General features: G+C 42.0%; 1 protein-coding gene across 4 annotated transcripts in view; it reads right to left on the minus strand.

Moving 5' to 3' along the window:
- The window catches only part of IKZF3 (IKAROS family zinc finger 3), a 93,660-nt gene continuing 80,277 nt past the window's right edge, over positions 1-13,383 (minus strand). For all 4 annotated transcript variants that reach the window (XM_049860401.1, XM_049860400.1, XM_049860399.1 and 1 more), the window contains one exon: positions 1-6,486. In XM_049860401.1, coding sequence (XP_049716358.1) covers positions 5,783-6,486 — 704 coding nt within the window. In that variant the 3' untranslated portion in view covers positions 1-5,782. The remainder of the gene's footprint in view (positions 6,487-13,383) is intronic.

Genomic DNA, 13,383 nt, shown 5'->3' on the forward strand with positions numbered 1-13,383 from the left:
CCAGTATTTTTTTTATTTTTCACTGTAAAAATCAAATTCTATTAAAAAAAACCAAAATCTTGAAAACTATCAGCAGGGTTGCTTTTGATGCTTTTATGGTTCTGGCAAGGGTGAGCATTGCTACATTTCACAAGCGGTCTTTTTTTTAAAGTCTTTACAGAGGAGTGGGGCACCTGGCGGTGCTCCACATTGTTGGACTTCAGGTAAAATTCCAGAGTCAAGAGAGAAGTTCACTGCAGGTAGGGAAGACATTTCTGAGAACCCAGATAGGAGGGAGTGTGAGGACAGACTGTCAAAACCCTTTGCAAGGGCTCCCTCCCTCACTCCTGGTGGGAAAGCCATCCTGAGCCACAAACCCCTTTCCATTCTCAATGCCTCCCCCACCATTCTGCAGCCGAGGGTCATCCACAGACTACACTTGTGGCGGCTCGGCTCTGGCAGCCAGAAATTAAAAATAAGCTTTGGTTTTTCCAGTAGCCAAAATGATCCCTCACCGAAGCTCACAGACGGAGAGCCTGAACATGCAAAACCACAGTCTGGGTGAAGGGATGTCTGCTTTTCAAATGACCTGCTCATTCTTTGCAACCCACAGTAATTTGGTTTCTGTGAACCCACAGAAGCAGGCCCACCGAAAAAAGCCTTGTCTGCTAACCTGGAAAAGTCCTTGTGTAAATGAGTCACTGGAAATGGGATCAGTCATTTTTACAGCTGCCCCATTTTCCTAACATGTTAAAATATTTGCCCTCAGTCTTTTCAGGAGAGGAAGAAGCAAAGCTGCACTTATATTTGGAATATGAAGTAGCCCCCACAGATGTGTGGTAAAGGATTGGAAAGGAAAAGGTGGGTGGCACTGTGGGGCTGTTCTCCAGGCTTTCTGGAGTGGGGCTGGTGGAGAGATAGATGGTGAGGACCATGTGAGGAAACTTGCTTGGGGGAACTAATGGTTGAAGGCTCATGAGAAGGTGAGGGAGCAAAGCTTTTCTACTTTACTGAAGTGCGATGCCATGAAGTGTCTGTAGCGTGGGGTTAACTTACACTAGTTCCAAGATTCACCACATTCTCTACCCTTATGTATTAAAACAATGTGAAGGCAATTGTGCGGTAGAGATCAGTTGCCTCCAATAACAACTGACTTACAATTATGGTCCTAGTATGGTCTTTGAGTATTTTTCATGTCTTTAAATCTAGACACAGTACACATAGTGGAATATCTGCAATCACCCAATATAATACACTGCCCAAAGTGACATTATCTTGTAGACAAAATTACATAAAAAACCTCACAACATCCTTGGGAGGTAGGTATTGTTATATCCTTACATTTTTAATCCTAACATTAACATTTCAAGAAGCAACTCAATCAATAAATGTGTAAGATAATCCACTATCGAAATAGAGAAAACTTGCATCTAACTGCTTCAAAGTGCAAAAACCTGTTTATCGTACTGATGGCATTGCAGGGTGCAAACTATATATACAGCTTGGGTAAGTCCGAGGTACATCTTGGGTAACTTTATGAGCTCACACAAGTTTATAGCCCACAGGTCTCTTCTAGGTTCTGCTACGTCCACAGTCAGGAGTCCCCAACCCTGGTTCACTTATCATCCTCAGAACTATTCAGTCCTTCAGTCTTAGAGAACACAGTCCTTTTCCTAGAATGGCCCGGATCTAGCCTTTGGGTTCAGGTCAACATTGTCCTCTTTACAGTCACTTAAATCCCAAATTGTTCTAGTTTTCTGAAGCCTGCCCATAGAAATCTTCTGAACTATACTTTTACCACAAAAAATAGCTTCCAATTCTCTAAAAGGTATCACTGTATATCTAATTCTTCTGCTTCTGATGCTATTTTCCAGGACTAAATTTTCACCCCTCTCCTTTCTTTCCTCTTGAGCTCGCAAGTCCTCGTTCTGAGTCTGAATCCTCAGAGAAGTTCAGGCTCTTTTACAAATCTGGAGTGGTCTGGAGTTTCTAAACTTCCCCTAGAGGCCAACATACCTCCTCTCAGTGGGGTACACTTTAAAGTTAGAACTTTAAAGAAACATTTCCATTACAGTCTTATCGTCTGCCCTGGGATGTATATCACAAATACTGCTTTTTCCCTTAAAACATTCTAAACCTCACATTCTTCAGGGGACAAAAAAAAAACCAAAAAACAAAAAACAGGAGAGCATAAGAATAGTGATGTTATTTGTAAAACTCTATGCTCATGAAATTTGTTAACACGGTGTTACAAATGAGTAAAAATTTTGTTTTTAGAAATTTCTCTTTGCAAAAGCAATCTGAGGTCATTTTTATATCTGGGCTAGTCTAAGTATGGACCTAGCAAAATGGTAAGCACCACATTTAAAAGGTGAGAAATTTTGTCACTGAGAAAGAAGCTGAGTCAATAACTGCTCTGACTGGGTAACAAAACATCAGATTAGCTAGCTTATCTCTACCAAAGCAAACGTCTTTTTGGAAGAATGACTTAAATCTAAAGACTGGTGAATTTATTAGTTATCTTTTGTTGTTTCTCTTTTTTTCTGGTGATAGTGGCAGAGGGCCATGGGGAGACACTTTTATTTAGTTCTCTGCCAGTAGGAAGTAAATGTGCAACGATCCAAAAAGTGACAGGGGAACATTTGGTGAGCTGATTTTCTTCCTTTTCCACCCTCATCCCCATTCTGTTACCTTGGCTGCAAGGGATGTTCCAGTGGGTTTGACTGTTCCTCAGATTTTGGCCTCCTGGGTGTGTGGTGGGAGGGCTAGCTAACAAGAGGGCTGATGAGAAAGAAGACGACCTACAGAACTCTGTGTTCAGAGGGACTGAGAAAGTCAATGTGCTACCTGAAGCTGCTACAGGACTTCACTGCCCAACAGGGTCAGATGCTAGCCCTGAATCCACTCTTCTCTGTAGCCATCTTCCTAGGATCCTCTTCCCAGTCCCAGCAAGAGTGGGGAGGAGAGTGGCTATTAATTAGTACAAAGAGTAAGTACAGAAGAAGTGTTTGCCTGTGTGGTGGAAGCCACTGCATACCATCCTGGCTCAATTTTAAGACTTGAGAACATGGAGTTCCATATAGAAACTTTCTTTGGAATGTTTGTGTCCCAATCTAAGCTCAGAATGCTACAATGACAGGGCAGCCTTTGTGAATGGTCGCCCCACTCAGAAAACTGACCTCAGAAGAACGGAAACCACTTAGCAACTCCATTAGTCACAGGAAAAAGGAGGGTTATAGCTACAAAAAGTGTCCCCAGGTTGGTGGGATGGGCCTTAGGTTTACCATTTTGAGATGCAGAGGTTGGTTTCTTCAGCAAAAGTTTTCTACTAATCTAGGAGAAATACTCCCTTCCCCAAGCTTTCTCTCCTACTAATCCCTGCTTCCAAATTCTCTTTCTCTTGACTCTCAAAGAGTCAGCAGGATGTATGATATTTCAAGAATATAATAAGCAGCTCCTCTTTCACAATGGGTATAAGCAATCTGGCATATCTTGGGATCTAGTATTACGGAAATACAGTGATACGCTGAAGACTATGCACCAAAATACATCTAGGCCTTTAGGTGAAATCTCAAACATGTTGGGACTGTTGCCATGGTATCTCATAAAACCTTTTTCCCTGAGACAGACACCATGCTTCAAAGAAGGATAAGCCATTTGTGCAGGCTGAGGTGGAATGTTTTAATTACTGGCAGCACATAAACGAGTTGAGTGTGAGCCTAATGCATAAGCCCTTTAGAAATATCAAGGCAGATACATAAAGCACTAAACTACTGGGAATTTGGGTTTCTTGGCTCTGGTAGAAATATTCACAAAGCTGACTCTAATTTGTAAATTGGGTCCACGAAGTTGTTCCTGGAACAGAATTTATTTTCCCTAACACAAGTTCTGACCCCTGGTGGCACAGTGGTCAAAGGACTAGGCTGCTAACCAAAAGGTTGGCAGTTCGAACCCACCAGCCGTTCCATGGGAGAAAGATAGTAGCAGTCTGCTTCTGTAAAGATTTAGAGCCTTGGAACTCTATGGGGCAGTTCTACTCTGTCCTATAGGGTCACTATGAGGTGGGATCGACTTGACCGTAGTCGGTTTGGAATAAAAGTTCTTAAGAAGGAAAAAAAAAAAAAAAAAAAGGCTTTGGCAAGCGGCTGCAGGTGCCAGTCTGTATGTACACTTTGGGGCAAGCTGAAAATACCTTCCTGTTTTTTGTTCCTCCCCACCATTCTCTTCATATTCACAACTCAATGGTTAAAGGAAAAATCAAACGCACTACCATTTTCACACTAAAGCAATGTGAAACATATAGTCATACACTCTTCTGCTTAATACCCATAAATTAAAAGGTTTAAAAAATAACTTGTGCTTACTGCATGATCACATTAGTTTAAAGCTGGAAGAGATCTTAGCAATCATCTAAATCCAACTCTTATTTTATGGTTGAGGAAACTTATTTTTCAGAGTTAAGAGATTCACCCAAAGTCACAGAGCTAATTAGTGGCAAATATGGAATTAACAGTTTTTGTGACGCCCCCCTCCCCCCCGCCTGCTGCTAATTTTACGATTATCACAGCATTTCTCGTAGATAGCATGTCCCTCATTATTACTAACGGTAAAGATGATCGATACATCTGCAGACCCAAGATCAGACTTTCGAGAATCTTCTTAGAATACAGCAGCTTCATTTAAAATGGGGGAAAATTGTCTGATCAAGGAGAACCTTCAGCAGAGGCGTCCCCTCACCCCATCGTGAAGCTCAGTTATGATCTAACAACACTCATGGCATCTACCCCCAATTCCTCCCCTATGGGGAGGGGGAGACTAAACCACGCCCTTTGAATTATTTGAAAAAAGTCATTGGCAAGTTTGCTTTGGCTCTGTATGCCAGCACTCCATGAAGGAGACCAGGTCCTTTTAGGCAGCTTGTTTTTTCTTCTCCAGTTGGAATGGCTAAACCGTTTCCCCCCTCAGGCCCCTACTCTGTCAATCTTGATCAAAGGAAGTGGATGCCGTCACCCACAGTGAACAACTTTCTAGTTTCAATGACAGTCTATATTTAAGACCACTGGCTCTTCTGGTATAAAACTTCTCCTACAGACATTTGGTTTAACCCAAAGCAGCCTTTAATTGGAGATGGGAGGGTAAAGGGTGGAAGTATAAGTATCATCAGATGACTTGTTCTTTTACCTGTGCATTGACAGCGAATGGATCTGAGGCTTGAAGGATAGGGTCTTCAGCTACCAGTAACAGACACTTATTTTGTGATTGTTCTTTTCCTTAGACTATAATTTGGGATGGGGAGATTATATCACAACCCTTCAGATTTGTGTTAAGTGCAGAAGGGCAAGGCTTCCAGCAAGGTCAGCTGGTCAGCTTTTTGTCTCTGTGGATTTGGGCATTTGACCAAAAGGCTTTTCCACATATGACGGATGTATCTGAGAAAGAATGTCTCATGCAGTATAACTGGAGGACTGTTCTGACTGGCAACAAACTTCAATGGATGCCTGGCCTTTCTATTGCTGCAAGAGGTAATGACCAAATACTTCAATGGCTTTTAAATATCATAAGATTCAAGTCTCTGACGGGAAAACAAAGGTTTCACAAAAGTAATAACATGATTGACTTGCAAACAATTTCTGAATGAAGACAGCGTTTCTCTGGCTGCCCTTGTGAAACTGACCCTTTAGATCCTAAAAATGGTATGGAAAGGAGTTTGGAACTGAGTTAGTTCTGACAGTGATTGTTATGTAGCAGGTATCAGTTCTTAAAAATGATGTTGAATACTCAGGAGCATTCTCTAGGATGATGTTCACTTCAGCATGGCTCTGTGTTCTCCTCTGGCTATGTGAGATGAGAACTCATACCGATCATGGCTTCGATACCCACACATATTACACTCAAAAGGGTCGCGGAAGCCATGGCAACCCATGTGAATAGTGAACATCACATAATCCAGAAACAGGACGCGACAGTGGTCACACCGATACACATCCATCACCTCCCCTTCTTTGTTGATCACTTTGATGGAGTCTCTTGGGCAGATGGGTGGGGGCTTGAGGAGTTCATAAGAGCGGGGGACCTCCTTCAAGAGTGGCATCCCATTGCGAGCCCGAGGAAGGACCATGTGATTTTGCTGGTAAATGTGATTTTGGCGTTCTTCATGGTTGCTGTCAGTGTCCGTGGAGTCGTGGCCACTGTTGTTGGGGGACAGACCTCTCTCAGAAGGCATGTTCTTCTCTGACAGGTGGATGTTCTTCTTCTCCAGGTCCTGGGGGGCACCGTTTGGCATCTCAGCACGGGTGAGGGCAATGGGATACATGCTGCTGATAACTGGAACCATCTCTGAGGTGGGAGCAGGTGGTGTCTGGACTAAGGGGCGCAGGGCTTCAGCGCCAAGATAGCTGATGGCGTTATTGATGGCTTGGTCCATCATTCGGCTCTGTATTATCTCACTCTCCTTCTCATACATATAGCTGGAATTATAGTTGACGTCAAAGCAATGGCGCTTCTCACCTAGAACAGGTGAAAGAAAGGGTTACAAAGGCAGAGACTTTAAAAAATTACTTCCCAGAGTTTTCAAAAAGTGAAGAAGGAAAAAAAAAAAAGCAAAGAAGGATATTTTGCCTTTTCAAGAACACTTATCCCAAGCAGTTCCATATGGTGCTGAAGTCTCAGGAGATGCTGGCTGGTAGCAACACATTTATACAAAATAAATTAAGCCAACAGGCATTAGGTTGGGACCACAAAGTACAGTGTGTCCATTGCACATATCAGAGGGGAACCCTAGAGAAATGAGGAGAAAAAGAAGCAAAGGCATAGTAAGGAGGGGTTTAAAGGGATAAGGGAACTTCCACTGCGTACAGGAGCATGAATGCCTCACACATCGTTCGTGAACTCTTAAAACACAGTCAGCTTCCAACCTCTTATTTTCTGCTTGCTATTTTTTATTTTTTATACTAGATAGCCAGAGGGACGGAAGTGCTACAAAAGTGGGGATTCTCAGTGACTGGCCTCAGCAGGTTTTTAAATAGCTAGAGGTAGAGAAAATAACCCCAAAACTCCAACCTACCACTTGCAAAACACACCAGTCACCAGACTAACAGAGATTTCAGTAAAAGAGCTTCAAATGCAGAAAGTTTTAGAAAAGGTCTCTCGATGAGAGATGATGATCTTTGTCCCTTTCATCATGTATTACTCCTCTTTTGCTTAAAAAATATGTCATCGCTATGTATGTGATCATACAGGTGTGAGATTGGCCATTAGGCCCACCTCACACTTCACTGACTGACAAAAATTTATTTGTGGTCACCCTCTCCTACTTCTTATGTCAAACTGCTGAGAAATGCTGAAAATAGTTTAGCCACCTTCTGGGTGTGTAGGTGTTGTGTGTTAGAAAACAGAGGCTCTCTGGCCACAGGAAAGGCAGGAACGGGTCTGCAGTGATGACAGATGAGCTCCGTGGTGAGTGGCTGGTGGAGAGAAGAGAAAGCATGGAAGATGTATCAAGTGATGCTAAAGTTATTCCTGACGCTTTTTTATTCCCTTCACCTTGGATTCTAGAGATATTTGCTGAACCACATCCTCTTCTACGCCTTTCTAGGCAGGTTGTAGTTCCAAAATTTGTTGCTGCCATACAGTAAAGGGCTCATTAATGAAAACAAACAAATATACAAGAAAACAAGAATAACTCGTTCCTATTTTTGAGGTTTCTCCAACCTAGTGGGAGAGAAATAAGACCTGCATATATACAATTGGAGAAAAATTATATGCTAAAAGTTGTGAATGGGCTGCTTTGCTATATGAAAGCCTTTGCTTTTATTTTAAATTTCACAGTTGAAGCATTTAAGCAGAGTAACATGTCTTTTGTAAAAAGAATTATAAGGCAACATATACAAAAGAGCAAGACAGTTTGGAACAAACTGTATATTTAAGTGTAAGGGAATGCAAAGAAATTCAAGAGTAGTTGAGGTCCCAGACAGAGCTAGAGAAAAATGCAGAACAAAATTCTAGCTCATAAAGAAAGATTAGACTTGCTGGCTTGACAGAGACTGGAGAAACCCTGAGAGTTTGGCCCCCGGACACTTTTTCAGCTCAGTAATGAGGTCACTTCTGAGGTTCACCCTTCAGTGAAAAATGGAACAGGCCCATGGAACAAAACAAGACTAAAGGGGCGCACCAGCCCTGGGGCAGGGACTGGAAGCCAGGAAGGAACAGGAAAGCTCGGTAATAGGGAATCCAGGGTTGAGAAGGAGAGTGTTGACGTGTTGTGGGGTTGTTCACCAATGTCATACAACAATGTGTGTACTGTTTGATGAGAAAACTAGTTTGTTCCATAAACCTTCATCTAGAGTTCAATTAAAAAAAAAAAGAGTAGTTGAGGAAGCGAAAGCATTTTGGGAAAATCTAGATGAACTGATGAGCTGGTCTTGATGAACTGGTTAGGATTTAGATTTTAGACATTCTAATGAGAGAGGGAGAGGCAGTGGTGATTCAGTGGTAGAATCTCGTCTTCCACATTGGAGACCTGTGTTCAGTTTCTAGCCAATGTACCTCATGCGCAGACACCACCCATCTGTCAGTGGGGGCCTGCGTTTTGCTATGACGGCGAACAGGTTTCAGCAGAGCTTCCAGACTAACATGGACTAGGAGGAAAGGTCTGGCTATCAACTTCTGAAAATCAGCCAATGAAAACCCTATGGTTTATAACAGTCTGATCTGCAACCAATCAAGGGGATGGTGCAAGACTGGCAATGTTTCATTTCGTTGTGCGTGGGGTTGCCCTAAGTTGGGGGCTGACTCGACAGCATCTAACAACAGTAAGATTTAGAGAGGAGCATGAATGAAAGCAGAGAGGTGGAAATACACAGAACATGAGCAGGGAAGAGTAAGAGAGTCTGGCTAAGGTTATATCAAGGAGTGTGAAATAAAGTATTTCTAAAACTTCACTTACCCACTTCTTCACATTCTAACATATCCACATGCCAGGGAATTGGGGTCGAGAGCATGAGCTCCAGAATCAGGCTGGGTTTGATGCTAGCTCTACCAGTTACTAAAGGAGTGACCTTGGGCAAGTTACTTAATCTGTCCATTGCCACCAAGTCCTCATATAAAATGGGGATAAAAATCCTATCTACCTTGAGGGATCATTGGAAAGCACTGAGAATTGTGCCTGGCACATAGAAAGCACTTAGTAAATGTCAGGGGTATTTTGTTGTTGTTTAAATCAGCTCACTTTTTTTTTCTGGCTAAGATTAAAAAAAAAAAAATTTAAGGAAACTTTATATCATCAACACAGAAACCAGAATCACTTGCCATAAATAGAAGGTAATTATGAAAAATAAAGACAACAGAGTAATTTATTAAATTCTGATCAGGTACTACCATGAGTAGAAAACTTTTAGACTAAGATCCCCATCTTCCTTGTTAATAACAGAGATTAGCAAGTGTGAAATTAGTGTTAGAAGCAACTAGCATCAAATTAAGTCTTAACCTTTCTCCTTGGTATAATCAGTAAGACTGAAAAAGGACTTTAAAAAAATAATTTTCTTACTATGTGAACCAAGTTTTTTTTAATGTCCTGTGTGCCTCCTGGCAGTCTGCATCCCACATTTTGGGAAACATTGAAAAAAGATAAATATGGTAGGACCGAATAATGGGCATTCTGAATGACCAACCATAGGGTGTGGATTTGAACAAACATGGCCTTGAGCAAAAGAGACTTGTGGTCAAATGTTATTTTCAGGATATTAATGTAACAGCAATGAGTAAAATGGAACAGAACTGACAGAAATTGGAGCCACAGAGACCAGCACCCCCTGCATCCCTACTACCTTAAGGCCATGGTGATAGTTTCCAGATAAATACCTGGGGGAGAGGAAAAATATGCAAAGAGAAACACCCTGCTTTGGCAACTCAACAGTAAGCAACAGAAAAGTAGACCTTTGCCAAAGTAACCAGTGGTTCTTATTCAACTTCTAGATTGGAGACATCTTTGATCAAGACTGTCTGGAAAAATGAGACTGAGAACCTAAAAATCAGCTAACATCACAAACACTCATTCCTCTGAAAAGGCCCAAGAAATGATGAACTTTGGTGTCTTGGTCTTTTCAAGGTTATTGATAGTTTTCAAATGTGACCAGCTGTACTCAACTCCCCAGATACCTAGGACCCGTTTTTATCTTCTCACCTAATGGAGATGGTCCAGAAAGTATCTGGGGTAGGGCAGGCAATCACAAACTGCTTTTACCCTTTCTCCCAAGAGCTTGCTTTACTTAACTAGGCCTACAGTTTCACAGTCTTTACCACCTGCAGCACATGTCAGAAAACAGCTGAATGCTGAAGTTGTCAGAGACAAAACATTAAGAGGAAGATAAACCCCTGGATGAGTGGAAATAGGTGACAAGAGTTCTGTGGTTAGCGCAGAATACTGTTCATTGTTAAGAAGATGGGAGAGCCTTAGAGCTTCACGTGCACACAACCTGCAATCATCAGATCCCCTCATCTCCGAGTTACGGTAACTTGAGCGGTACAGATGATTATCAGTCACCTGTAGACACGATGACTCAATGTGTATGAAACTCAGCAGGGGTAAGCTACAGTAATTGAAAAGCCAAGAGCTCACGTTTCTTTAGTAACACACTCATAAAAAAGGTTAGTCAAACCACAAGAGTGTAACTGCTTCCAAACTTGCACAGAGCCTCTAGTCCAGCTTCTAGTCAAAATCGCACCACATCTTTGAATGATTCACGATACCAGCTGCAGGCTGAATTAGAAGGTTTCTTCCAATGAAAATACAAATGGCAACAGCAAGTCCTAAGTTTAGAAACCAAGACTGCCTGGTTGGTATTCCCTACCTATGATTCTTTTTAAAAGTGTCAATCTCTAGTATCTACACTTTGGTAATTCTAAACTGGCCAACCCCCTGACCTGAATGGCTGCCACATGGTGAGGGCATATGGTTGTTCGCTTCTAACCGCCAAACTGGAAATATAGAATCACAGACCAGAGCTAGAAGGGACCTTAGCTGAGTATGTGGATTCAGATCTCTGCCTTAAGAGTTGGGAGACAGGATCCACCACCCTGTTCCCTTCTGGTCATTATATTTCACAGTACCTACCAAAAAAAAAAAAAAAAAAAAATTTTTTTTTTTTTACCACTGTCTCTGTAGTAACACTACTACTGACAGCTACTTTGTACTGAGCTCCTACTGTATGTCCAGGGCTGTCCCAGCTACTTCATATATTATCTCGTTTTATCATCACATCAGTCCTAAAAGGTGAGAAGTATCATCTCTTAGATGAAGAACCTAAGGCACAAACAGGCTGATCAACTTTCCAAGGTCACCCAGCTGGTAAACAGAGAACAAGGAAGCAATCCAAAGGCCCATATATCTCAGTAAATTTTTGAGCTTAACTGCTGTTTCCCTGCTGCTGCCTTGCCCATGGCTGCACAGCCCCACCACTGAGGTGGCTTCACATTCTCAGCTGGGGTGACTCCCATGAGCAGAGGAAAAAGAGGCTTAGCGGCAGCAACTGTGCTTTGTTCCACATGGACCAGCACATGCATTCAAGGAGTATGATGCAGAGAGTTATTGTGATGTTTATAAAGTGTCTAACAGAGTGCCTGGTATAAGTAAGCAGTCACGAAGTAGTAGATCTATTATTATTATTACAATTTGCATAGCACCATGTCAGATGTTTTGAGGAATACAAACATAAGTTTGCAATTCAATAGGTGAGATGCAGCATTTACACAATTTTATTACAAATTAGTGTCCTTAAGTGCTACATGACGGAACAAAGCATAGAGTAGCCAAGAGAACGGAGAGAAAATTATGGACCACTTCTTAAATATGACACACCTAACCTCGGACAAATGTTCCTCTATTCTTTTCTTTAAAGTCTCCTTGTATTCTGAGAGGTTGTAGTGGTGTTGGTAGTAGTGACAGTCATAGACATAACAAAAAGCAGACTATTAAACTTGAGTGCAGAGGGAGAACAGAACAGAGAGAGAATTCAGCGTATGGGGATGTAAACAATGTGTCCTTAAAAGACCTTTAACAGAGGATGTGAAGGAGGGTATTCCAGACAGAGCACAAAAAGACCAATTACATAGGGGTGGGATAAGTAGTTCACTGTGGCCGAAGTAAAGGATTAGTTCACTGAAACGATGAAATTAAAAAGCTAAGTTGGAGACAGATTGTGGGAGGCTTGGAAAGCCTGACTGACTGGTCTGGATTTTATCTCAATGGGGAGCCAATGAAAGGTTTCTGAAGCGGGGTGTTGGGGGAGGGGGTGATTAGAGCTATAGAAAAATAACACAATTCCAACATTACAGGCACCTTGTTGGGGTTTTCTTTAAGTTCCTTCAAGTCACTTAAGTGCTTTTGTCGCTACATTCACTCTACTTCTCCCATGTATTACGAAGTACTCTTACTGCAAGTCCACACACAAAACAAGCAAACAAAAAAGAAGTCAGGATAATAGGGTAAACGGAGTATCTGATGATCATCACGGCTCTGATCTTATTCTAAATGAGACTAAAATCACTAACACGTCTTCCACTAGGAGTAAAACAGAGGGTAGCCACAGAACAAGAAGCAGGAAGGAAGGGAGAGAAGAGAGAGAGAGCTGTCGGGGCAGTGGTGAGGGAAACTGAGCTGGAGATCATATTTTGTTGCTGCAGAAGCCTTTGTCCTCTGTGAGACACTGCGAAGAGCCATGTGGATGTTATCTGTCCTGAGGAGTTACCAGAAGACAATTCGTTTCTCAAGGAAACATATCCTTGCAGGAGAATGACTGCCTTTCTTCAGGGGGCGTTCTTCCACTAGTTCCCAATGACCAGACTCTTCCCTGTCAAAGCCCGTGTGTGGCACCATAACATGCACGGCTCTAGATGCCTCCTGGGGAAGGAAGGCCTAGATTGCAACACCTTATGGACGCACATTCTGGTCTGGCTCTGTCACATCCTGCTATGTCTCTTCATCTCTCTGGTCCTCCTTCCCTCTTTGGTAAAAGATCTTTGCTATATGGTCTCTAATAGCCCTTCAAGCTCTAAAATGCTATGACTGTAATGCTTAGAGGATTATGGACTTGTGGTCTTTGGGAAGGGGTGGGAGAAAATAATTTTTGCTCTTAGAAACAAGTATTAAAAACTGCTTCCTGTCACTCTGTTAACCAAAGCAGATGATTTCTCATTAGTTACTTCACAGGGAGAACTGATGGTGTTTGCTGAAGTGTCAAAACCTCACTAACATGTTTACCACGAGTGAGTGAGATCTTTTTTCATGTTCTTTTCAACATGAAAACTTCCTTTAATAAAGTAATACACAAGAAAATAAGGAGATGCTATAATAGCTACTTTGGTCTGAATAACACATCTGTTTTTGGGAAAATAATGAAAATCAGGAAA

The sequence above is a fragment of the Elephas maximus genome, chromosome 19 (genome assembly GCF_024166365.1).
Source record: "Elephas maximus indicus isolate mEleMax1 chromosome 19, mEleMax1 primary haplotype, whole genome shotgun sequence".
Lineage (NCBI taxonomy): Eukaryota > Metazoa > Chordata > Mammalia > Proboscidea > Elephantidae > Elephas > Elephas maximus.